This window comes from Catharus ustulatus, chromosome 31 (assembly GCF_009819885.2).
Source record: "Catharus ustulatus isolate bCatUst1 chromosome 31, bCatUst1.pri.v2, whole genome shotgun sequence".
NCBI lineage: Eukaryota > Metazoa > Chordata > Aves > Passeriformes > Turdidae > Catharus > Catharus ustulatus.
In genome coordinates this window covers 2,727,887-2,738,464 of record NC_046251.1, presented here as the reverse complement: position 1 = coordinate 2,738,464, position 10,578 = coordinate 2,727,887, and the positions used below count along the sequence as shown (strand labels likewise).

Here is a 10,578-nt window from a genome sequence, read left to right as displayed (position 1 = left end):
CCCGTGGGGACCAGGATTGGGGGGCTGGGGGCTGCCAGCTGCAGCTTCCTCACACCCCCCACGCTGCCCCCTTGGTCCTCCCCGCTGGGCTGCGGGCAGGGCGGCCTTGGGGTGACCAATTGCTGTCACCTTGGACCTGGGTGAGCTCTCGGGGACCCCCTGTGCCCCCCGCCTGCTGCAGCCCCCGGTGCTGTAGCCACGTCCCGGCGCTGCGGGGCCCCGGCCAGGCCCTTCCTGCCCCGTTTCCTCCGGCAGCCGGCGGGAAGCGAGTCCCACCCCGAGCGCTTCCGCCTGCGGGGAACAGGGTGCCCACGCAGGACGGGCACTGGGATCCACGCACGACCTGCCTCAGTGTCCCCCAGAGCCACCGAAGCAACATCCAGAGGATTTGGGGGACACGAAGCACCCCCAGCAGCTGTGGGACTGCTGCAGCACCGGTGTGTGTGGGGATTCCCTTGCACGGGTGCTCCGTGGGGCACCCAGAGCCCCCAGCCCTGTGCTCTGTATCTCTGTTGCCCCTCTGTTGCATTTTTGGGGACTCCAGCTCCCCCCTTCCCCTCCCTGTCCCCACCCCAGGACTCCAGGGGAGCCTGCTGGAGATCTGGGGGTGAGAACTGCAGGGGTCTGTGTATGGGGGTCTCAGCTGGCTCCCCCACCCTCTCGTGCCTTGTCCCTGTTCCAGGACGGCTCTGTGCTGGACATTTATGGTCTGGCTCCCGCAGCCCCGGCATCCTCCCGCGTGCTGCCAGGGTCGGAGCACCCCGTTCCTTTCAAAGCCATCACGGGACCCCGCGCCGCAGCTGCCACCCCACGCTGAGCTTTTTATAGCCCCGACCTGGGGCTGCGTGTGCCCGGAAATGGGCAGGTGGCCGTGGGGACAGCGGGGTCACGCGTGGCACCGGCTGAGCTGGGCAGGGCCAGGGGGCCGAGGCTGTACGGTACGGACCGGGAACGCCCCGGAGCAGCCTGTCATTACCGATAAATATAGGCCCGGGGCAGGGAGCCAGCGCCAGCCGTGGGCACTGATCACCGCCCGGTCACGGGCACCCTGCGAGCCCCAACGCCCACCCTGGGCTCGGGAAGTGCTGCCTGGTGGCCATCGCATCCCCGTGTCCCACCTGGCTGTCGAGGTGGATCCTCGGAGGTTTTGTGAACAGGGATCCCCCCGCTGCACCCCCGTGGCCTTGCCGGGGTGGCTGGGCTCGGGTTTCCTCCCCCGAATCCATCGCAGTCCCCACGACCTCTCCCGGGGTACAGCTAATCCCGGGTGCGGGGGCTGCCGGTGTCACCCTCCTGTCTCCGGTAACGCCGCCACCAAGCGAGGGACACGGGGGGCTGCAGCCACCACGCTCCGAGCCCCCGGGGGCTTTGAGACTCTCGACAGCTCTGGGACCCCCCTTGTCTGTCTGTCCCGAGGATCCCGCCGGTAGCCCCGGGCTGGCACCGGCCATGTGCCCCTCGTCGCGTGTTGCAGGGACCCCTGCAGGTCACCCCGGGCCCGGGGGATCCCTTTGGGGGCGACCCCGGTGGTGCCGCGGGATCCCCAAGGCGTCAGTGGCCATGTGTGACGCCAGCGGGCAGGTGTGATGTCACGGAACCCCGTCGGGGGCGGGCGAGAGCAGGAGCGGGGCCGGAGTGAGGTAACGGGCAGCGGGAGGAGGCAGCGACGGCGCCCGCCCCGGGCCGCCACCTCTGGTACCCCCGTGCGCCCTCCGGGCCCCTCCGGTGTCCGGCTGCCCCCACACCCCCTGATCCTCACAGGGCCGGGGGTTTTGTGAGGCCAGGCAGGGTCCCGGTACCGAGGTCCCGGCAGCACCCCCGGCCCCGGCTGCGCTCCCGGGACCCCAGGGTGGCTCCAGTTCCCGGTGGGACCGGGCCGGGGGCCTCTGCCGCTGCAGGGGCACTATCGGGGCAGCACTAACGGCGCTGCCAACCCCGGGCACAGCGGGCCAGATCCCCCAAAACCCCCGGTTGTCCCCGGGAGTGGATACCGGCGGGTACCGCAAGGAACGGTACCGACCTGTACCGAAGTCTATGGGGTTGGTACCAGGAGATACCAATGGAGTAGCGGGGTAGTACCGGAGGGTACCGGCTGGGAAGATGTGGGGCGCTACCGGAGGGTATCGCGGGAGGTACTGGGGTGGTACCGAAGGGTACCGGGATGGTACCGGAGGGTATTGAGGCGATACCGGCGTGGCACCCGGGGCACTGCGGAGTTCTGGGTCCCTTCCGCTCACCCTTCGCCCTCCCGCGGGCCCGGGCCGGCCCCGCACGGGCTGAGCTCATCTTTCCAGCCCGCGGGCGATGTTCCCGGCGCCGGCGCCCGCCAGCAGCCGCCGCTCTTTCCATCGCCCCGGCCAGGGGCTCCCCGCGGGGACCGGGCGGGGGCGGGACCCGGCGTCACTCCCCCCGCACCCGGCACCGAGCGGGAGGAAACCGGGGGCACCGGTGCCTCTGAGCACTGGAGATACCCAGATGGGCACCGGGGGTACGGGAGACCACCGGGGAGCCCGGCTTCGTGGGGGACACCGGGAATGGGGGCACTGAAGATACCGACACCGAGGGGGCTCCGGGGATGCCAACACTGAGGGGACACCGGGGATAATGGTACCGGAGATACTGGCACCGAGAGGGCACCGAGAATGGGGGCACCAGGGTACCGGCACCGAGGGGACACCAGGGATACCGGCACCGAGAGGCTACCGGGGCTGGCGACTTAAGTGATGTCAACACCGAGGGGGCATCGGGGGTGGGCGCACCGGAGTAGCAGCAAGGAGGGGACACCGGAAATACCGGCAGCAAGAGCACACCGGGGAGGGAGGCACCGGGGGACGCCAGCCCCGGGGTAGCAGCAGCGAGGAGACACCGTGAATACCGAAGGGGCAGCGACACCGGGGATACCCCTGACACCGGGGCCTCCCTCCCCCCGCCGGCGGCCCCCGGAGCCCCGGGGGGATATGTGGGGAAGCGAGGGGCGCCCGAGCTATTTTTAGCCGGGGCCGCGGGGGTATTTTTAGCCGGGGCCGCGGGTGCGTCAATGGAACCCCGCGTGCGTCACGGCCGCGCCCCCGCCGGGGCCGCCCCCCCCGTGCGTCACCGGCCCCGCGCCGCCCCGCGCGTCACCGAGTGCTTAAGAGAAAGTAGTGGCGGGGCCGGAGCCCGGCGGAGCCCGCGGAGCGGCCGTGGCAGGAGCAGGAACCGGAGCGCCGCCGCGCCGGCACCCGGGTACGGGCGGCACCGGGATGCGGGGAGCAGGCGGGGGGCACCGGGGGTCGCGCTGGCAGCGGGGGCGGGCTGAGCGCACCGGGAGGTGCACGGAGTTGGGTGTCCCGGTGGCACCGGGGGAACGGGAGCCATCGTCGCGGGTGGCACCGGAGGGGTTGATTGGGCGTGTTGGGTGTCGCCGAGGGTTTCTGGGTCGGGCATCGCCGTGGCACCGGTGGATTAGGGCAGTGGGTGTCCTGCAAGGTGGATGTGGTCGGGTGTTCCAGTAGCACCACGGGCAGCCGGGTCGCGCGTCCTGGTGGAGCCGGGGCTCGCGTGTCCGAAGGAAGCCCCGGTGGCACCGGCGAGAGTCAGGGGTCCCAATGGAAGGGACCGGGCGGTGTGCGCTGTGCGGGACTGCCCCTTGTGGGTACCCGGTGGCACCGGGGGGAGCCGAGTCGGGGATCCCGCGTGGCGCTGGGAGGTGCATGGGATGAGGAGTCCCAGTAGCACCGGGAGGAACTGGGTCAGGAGTCCCGGTAGCACCGGGAGGAACCGGGGGTCGCGCACCCGGCGGGAGTTGGCAGAGCGAGAGGTCCCGGCCCCGGCGGTCCCGGGAAGAGCCTGACCCACCCACTCCTCTGGGAGCCGCTACTTGGGCCACGGAGGACCGGGCTGGTTCCCCCATCACGGCACCTTAACCAGAGCCAGCTGCATGTGCAGGAAATCCCCGTCTCTGGGAGTGGCGGGGAGCAGAGTCACTCCATCCCGGGCATCACCCCGGGATCCTGGAGCAGAGTGGTGACGGAACTGGAGTGGGCAGCAGCGGGGCAGGCAGGAGCATGCGGGCAGCACCGGGAGCCTGGAGCTGCGAGCAGGGATGTGCAGGCAGCACCAGGACCCGGCCGTGGAGACAGGGATGTGCAGGGCGCCAGCCCCGTGCAGACAAACCCCCCGCTGCACACGTGGGCCTGGCAGCAGCCGCTACGGCATTACCGGGCAGCAGGTGCCGGCAGGGATGTGGGCAGCTTTAGCCACCCCCGGTGCCACCGGCTGCTCTCGCCCGCCCGCGGCCCCGGGGCCCGGTGCCAGCGGCTGCCACCCGCCCGTGCAGGCAGCAGCCTCAGGGCTGGGCACAGGCAGCTGCCTGCACTCCCAAAGGAGGAATCTGCAAATAGAGCCCGGCCGTGGGCAGCGCGGGGGCTGCTGCGGGAATCTGTGCCCGGTCCCTGTGGGGACGGAGCAGAGGGGACCCCAAGTGCTGTCAGCGAGTGGGTGAGAGAAAAAGGATTCAAACAACCGGGACCACAGGGTCGAGGCTTTGCATCGGCCAGGATTTTCATGTAGGCAAGGAACACTCCCACTGGCAGAGACAGAGAACCCCCGGGGCCGTGTCCCCAGCACAGCCTCACGTCCCCTCGGCTTCATTCGGGGACAGGAGGCAGCTGAGGGGTCAGTGCGCCCTCTAAACCCAGTTGGATACGCATAAACTCCACTGGGACACCGGCAGGAGGCTGGGGGCTGGTGCCATCCCGTGGGTGCCAGAGCTGGACCCACTCTGGGTATTTTTAAACCCAGCTCCTGGCTGGTGTCGGCTTTCTTGGTGCCCGAGAGAGCTGTCCAGATTTGGCTGGGGGAATCCGGGGGCTCTGGCTGCAGGGCCGTGCCAGGACCGTGGCCGGGGGCCAGTGCAGCGTGACCTTTAAAGGTCTGCGAGATGAATTACATTATCATCTTGCCATTAGGGTCACTTCTGGCTTGCTTTTCAGCTGGATATGGGAGTCTTAGGTCTCACCAGATCCATGCACAGCCCCGGGGGGCTCCAGGGACAGAGAGTGGGCTCCTCTCCCCCTCATCTGCCTGCACTGATGTTCCCGAAAAGCCCCAAAAGGGATTACGGGGGAAGCGGGATCCTCAAAACCTAGTTCAGCCCCGACTCTGGCTTCCCTTGGCCAGCCCTAGGGCTTGGGAATCTGCTGGCCACATTCCTCACTCCTTCCCTTTCGGGGGCTTTTGCTAAGCCAGCGTTTTGGGGAATGTCCTTTGCACCCATTGGCTGTGCCGTGACCTTTCCCAGGGACAGTGGTGGCCGCCACCAGGCAGCCAGTGGCCATGGGGGTCCAGTTCCAGCACGAAGGGAATCCTGGGGAGGTTCCCACGGTTCCCACCGTGTCTCCATCCTCTGCCTGGATGAGGGGCGGTTTCGGGGTCCCCGCTGACGCCCCTCTCTCCCCACAGAGATGCCCTGCATCCAGGCACAGTGCAGCACCACGGGCGCCGGCCCCTGCGAGCGCTGCCCGGCCGAACTGCTCAGCCCCGAGGGCGGCCGATTCCCCATGGAAGTGGCTGGAGCCGATCTGGCGGCCGCCCCCGCCCTGCCCAGCTTCAGCACCTTCATGGAGGGCTACGCCGGCGAGTTTGACGCCTTCCTCTACCAGCTGCCAGCCAGCGGCCAGACCAGCGCCGCCACCGCCTTCAAGCTGGAGGACTTCCAGGTGTACGGCTGCTACCCCAGCGCCTTCGGTGGGCAGCCGGACGAGACCCTCTCCTCCAGCGGCTCGGACTGCTACGGGAGCCCCTGCTCCATCCCCTCGCCCGCCACGCCAGGCTTCCAGCCCCAACAAGCCCCAGGCTGGGAGGGCTCCTTCGGGCCCTACTCACCTCTGCCGAACTACGAGGCTGGGCAGCCCTGGGCTGAGCCAGCCAAGGGCGGGGGGTCTCAGCCTCCCTTCTTCGCCTTCGGCCCCCCTGCCCCCAGCCCTGGCGCATCCCCTGCAAGCCTGAAGGGGCAGCCGGGCCCCTCGCCGCGTGTGGACCCACGGCTGCTGGATACAGACGCCTTCCCCACGACTCAAGGTCCTCCCAGGGGCTTTGTTGGGCTGCCCCTGGCCCCGACCTCGCCGCTGCTGGAGGGGCCAGCGCTGGCTCCCACCAAGGTGCGCAGCCCCGGGGCAGGCGAGGGCCGCTGCGCCGTCTGCGGGGACAACGCGTCCTGCCAGCACTACGGCGTGCGCACCTGCGAGGGCTGCAAGGGCTTCTTCAAGGTAAGGGGACCCCCAGGCGATCACGTGCGCCGGGATATTCCCACAGTGCTTTGCGGCAGCGGGAGGATGCTGCGGGGTGCCCCAGGGAGGGGCAGGGCTGGGAGCGCGGTCAGAGCCCTCCCCACGGACACGGAGCCGGATGCTGGGCTGGAGAGGGAGGCAGGGGAGGACAGAAGGGCTTTTGTTTGGAGCCCGGCGCCCCAGGCTGAGCTCGGCCGCTCCTTCCCCACCCGCAGCGCACAGTGCAGAAGAATGCCAAGTACATCTGCCTGGCCAACAAGGATTGCCCTGTGGACAAGCGGCGCAGGAACCGCTGCCAGTTCTGCCGCTTCCAGAAGTGCCTGGCCGTCGGCATGGTCAAAGAAGGTACCAGGGTCCCATCCCGGGTGGGGGGTACCCAGCAGGAGTGGGGAGTCCTCACTCCACAGCCTTTCTGAGGGCAGACACTCACTGCACATCCCAACCACAGTGGTCCGGACTGACAGCCTGAAGGGGCGGCGGGGCCGTCTCCCCTCCAAGCCCAAACAGCCGCCAGATGCGTCCCCAGTCAGCCTCATCACCTCGCTGGTGCGGGCACACATCGACTCCATCCCCAGTGCCACCAAGCTCGACTACTCCAAGGTAGGGCTGGTGCCACTCCATGCCCTGCCCAGGGCAGTGCCAGGGCTGGGGCTGGATCCTGACCCATCCCCATCCTAGTCCCTCACCCATCCCATCCCAGATCCTGATCCTGTCCCCATCCCAGTTCCTGATCCAACCTCATCCTTGTTCCTGACCCAAGCTTTTGTCAGTTCCTGACCTGTCCCCATCCCAGATCCTGATCCCATCCCCATCCCAGATTGTGATCCCATCCCCATCCCAGTTCTTCACCCATCTTCATCCTAGATCCTGATCCCATCCCAGATTGTGATCCCATCCCAGACTGTGATCCCATCCCAGTTCTTCACCCATCTTCAATCTTCATCCCAGATCCTGATACCATCCCAGTTCCTGATCCACTCCTGTCCCAGTTCCTGACCCATTCCAGTTCCTGACCCAATGCTGACCCATTGCTATCCCAGTTCCAGGAGTCAGCACCGTGCCCATTTGAGAAGGAGGACTCAGTGGACGTGCAGCAGTTCTATGACCTGCTCACCGGCTCCATGGACGTCATTCGCAAGTGGGCTGAGAAGATCCAGGGCTTCACTGAGCTGCCCAAGGAGGACCAGGACCTTCTGCTGGAGTCAGCCTTCCTGGAGCTCTTCATCCTACGCCTGGCCTACCGGTGAGTTCTGGGGCAGCGCCGAGTGGGGGCAGCCAGGGTGTGCTGGGGGTGACACCTGGATTGGTGACACCTGAATTGGTGACACCTGGATTGGTGACACCTGGATTGATGACACCTGAATTGGTCACACCTGGATTGATCACACCTGGATTTCTGCTGGCAGCTCTAAGCCAGAGGAAGGGAAACTCATCTTCTGCAACGGGGTGGTGCTGCACCGGCAGCAGTGCGTGCGTGGCTTCGGGGAGTGGATTGACGCCATCCTCGAGTTCTCCCAGAGCCTGCACCGCATGAACGTCGATGTTCCCTCCTTCTCCTGCCTTGCTGCCCTTGTCATCATCACAGGTGAGACCCCCCAGCTCCAGGCCCGTTGCTGTCCCCATCCCCACCTTGTGTCTGTCACCAAGTCCCACACTCTCTGTGTTACCCAGACCGGCACGGGCTGAAGGAGCCGAAGCGGGTGGAGGAGCTGCAGAACCGCATCGTGGGCTGCCTCAAGGACCACGTGGCAGCTGCAGGGGCTGAGCCTGGGCGCTCCAGCTGCCTCTCCAAGCTGCTGGGGAAGCTGCCAGAGCTGCGCAGCCTCTGCACCCAGGGCCTCCAGCGCATCTTCTACCTCAAGCTGGAGGACTTGGTGCCGCCACCGCCCATCGTAGACAAGATCTTCATGGACACTTTGCCTTTCTGAGTCCCGGGCAAGGGGCTGCCATGAGGCCCTGACCTGCCTGGAGACATCTGGGACCCTCCCCGGGCAACCCTGGTTGAGTCCGAGGGTGCCTGGGAACAGCTGGGCACCCCTGGGTCACCCCTGGGATGCCTGGAACATCCCCTGTGTGCTCCTAGATCAACCTTGGGATGTTTGGGACCCCCCTGGGTGACCCCCAGAATGCCCAGAAACCACCTGGGCATCCCTGGATCACTGCCAGGATGCCTGGAACTCCCCCAGTCACTCCTGGATCAGTCCTGGGGTGTCCAGAACCTCCCTGTGGACTCCTGAATGACCTCTGGGACACCTGGGACCCCCTGGGCCATCCCCACGACTCTATGTACACCCCTGGATCATCCCCAGAATGCCTGGAACCCCCCCTGGGTCACCCACAGAATGCCTGGGACCCCCTGGGCACCCCTAGATCACTCCTGGGATGCCTGGGACCACCCCTGCATCACTCCAGGGATCCCTTCTGGATCACTCCCAGGGTATCTGGATCCCCCCTCAGATGCCTGAGTCTTCTTGAGGGCACCCTTGCAGGTGCCCCATGTGCCTTCACGGCCCGGGGCACAGCCACACAGCAGCCCCGGTGCCGTCTTCCCCCGGGGGCATCGCCAGCGCGGTGTCCCCTTTCCCCTGTAAAAACGCCCCTGATGTAAATAGCGCCGGCCGGGTCCTGTACAGAGCGGGGGGCGCGGGTGAGGGGTGGCTCCGGCCCCCTCAACCTCGGCCCCTTCCCCTTTATATATATTTTTCTGGGTTTCCCTCTTTTTGGCCATTTTCTGTATATAAACTTGTACGTACAGTGAGAGCAGCTGGGTGGGAACTTTGTCCTTGTGTTCCCCTTTAGTTAATTAATATTCGGGGATTGGGAAGAGGGGACAGAGCAACTGGGCTGGGGACAACTGGGACGCTGGAAACGGGGAAAAACGGGATGTTGGAGCTAGGGAGAGTGAGAGGATTGGAGCTGGGGGCAGCCGGAACTCCGGGCAAGGGGAGAGGCAGAGGGACCAAACAGGACACTGGAGCTGGCACAGCCACAGCTGGGACAGAGCTGGGGACCGGAGCTGGTGACAACCGGGGCTCGGACAGCGTAGATGTCGGAGCTGGGGGAAGCTGGGACACTTGGGCTGGATAAAAACAGGAGCTGGGGAGAAAACGGTGCACTGGAGCTGGGACAGCGGGGCGATGGAGCCGGGGACAGCTGGAGCTCCGGAGTCGGGATGCCTGAGCCGGGGACAGCCGGGCCGGTGGAACTGGGGACAGCTGGGGACAGCCGGAGCCGGGGACAGCCGGGATGCCAAAGGCAGGGACAGCCGGGGCTCCAGAGCTGGGGACAGCCGGGATGCCAAAGGCAGGGATAGCCGGGGCTCCAGAGCTGGGGACAGCCGGAGCCGGGGACAGCCGGGATGCCAAAGGCAGGGATAGCCGGGGCTCCAGAGCTGGGGACAGCCGGGGCCGGGGACAGCCGGGACTCCGGAGCTGGGGACAGCCCGGACGCCGGAGCCGCACGTTGCCCACGCCGCTGCCCTTGAACCGTCACTCACCCCCGCGGCGGCGGCTGCCGCGGCCCCGCACCTGTCGCCTGCCTGATTTATCGTCCCCAAAATAACCGAGAAGCGTGACCGTGTCCCCCGCTCGTGTTCCTGGAAACGTGGCCACCGGCAGCGCCAGCCCTGGCGGGAGGGGTCGGGGGGGAGGTGATGGCTTTTGGGGTCCCAATCCCAGGAGCTGGGGACAGAGTTCCAAGGCGGGGGGGTGACATGCGCGGCTGATGTGTGCCCCGGCTTGTCCTCTTCCTCCTGCTGGGGACAGCCTGGCCCCGGAGCGAACGTTAACGGGGACACCCAGGGCCCATGCGGAACAAGGGCCACATTGAGGCGCGGGGCCGGGGGCGCCCCGCAGTGACACACAACAAGGGTCCCTCTGTCCCCCGCCGCCGCCCCCGCCTTGGAGACAGAGCTGACGCACGGCGGGGCCGCGAACGGGACTCGGGGTGGGCAACGGCGGAGCTGCGCACAGTGGGCACGAAGGGCACGGGGTTGGCACCCGGCACGGCACAGCTCGGCACGGCTCTGCTCCCGTCGTGCTGCAGCCCTCTGCCCACCTTGTCCCCATCTCTGTCCCCGTTCCCTTGGCAGGGGCTACTGCAGGAGGGACGGGGACGCTTCCAGCAGGGCCGAGTAAAAGCAGCTCCGGCCACACCGGCGCTGCCGGGGCTGCACGGCACAGACACGACTGTGTCCCCCCGCACGGGGACACGCCACGGCCACATTCCTGCTGCTGCTTACACCAAGCCATGTGTCCCCATGGCTGCGTGGCCGATCAGTGCCCAAATCCGCATGTCCACATTCCCTGTG

The 10,578-nt window shown here is 67.2% G+C and overlaps 2 protein-coding genes across 2 annotated transcripts; one reads left to right on the top strand and one right to left on the bottom strand.

Moving 5' to 3' along the window:
* Positions 1 to 1,589: 1,589 nt before the first annotated feature.
* LOC117008972 (basic proline-rich protein-like) lies at positions 1,590 to 3,892 on the bottom strand. The gene is made up of 3 exons (XM_033083116.1): positions 3,222 to 3,892; positions 2,493 to 2,584; positions 1,590 to 2,110 (listed from the first exon to the last, which is right to left on the bottom strand). Exons 1-3 carry the CDS (start codon positions 3,890 to 3,892, stop codon positions 1,590 to 1,592), a joined length of 1,284 nt encoding a protein of 427 aa, XP_032939007.1.
* On the top strand, positions 3,160 to 9,029 carry NR4A1 (nuclear receptor subfamily 4 group A member 1). Its single transcript, XM_033083189.2, has 7 exons — positions 3,160 to 3,225; positions 5,443 to 6,248; positions 6,485 to 6,614; positions 6,718 to 6,869; positions 7,310 to 7,512; positions 7,676 to 7,854; positions 7,941 to 9,029. The coding sequence occupies exons 2-7, from the start codon at positions 5,445 to 5,447 to the stop codon at positions 8,195 to 8,197; spliced, it is 1,725 nt and encodes a 574-aa protein (XP_032939080.1). The 5' UTR covers positions 3,160 to 3,225; positions 5,443 to 5,444; the 3' UTR covers positions 8,198 to 9,029.
* Positions 9,030 to 10,578: the final 1,549 nt, after the last annotated feature.

Bases quoted from the DNA above. Each gene is read 5' to 3' on its own strand.
- LOC117008972 (XM_033083116.1), bottom strand. From the start codon at position 3,892: ATGGGGGAACCAGCCCGGTCCTCCGTGGCCCAAGTAGCGGCTCCCAGA. The intron at 2,585-3,221 runs GTGCCGGCGCGG...GTGTCCCCTCAG, and splicing joins CCGGTGCCGCCCGTACCCGG to TGTTGGCATCCCCGGAGCCC. The intron at 2,111-2,492 runs GTACCCCCGGTG...ACCCTCCGGTAG, and splicing joins GGGCTCCCCGGTGGTCTCCC to CGCCCCACATCTTCCCAGCC.
- NR4A1 (XM_033083189.2), top strand. From the start codon at position 5,445: ATGCCCTGCATCCAGGCACAGTGCAGCACCACGGGCGCCGGCCCCTGC. The intron at 6,870-7,309 runs GTAGGGCTGGTG...TTGCTATCCCAG, and splicing joins CCAAGCTCGACTACTCCAAG to TTCCAGGAGTCAGCACCGTG. The intron at 7,855-7,940 runs GTGAGACCCCCC...TGTGTTACCCAG, and splicing joins TGCCCTTGTCATCATCACAG to ACCGGCACGGGCTGAAGGAG.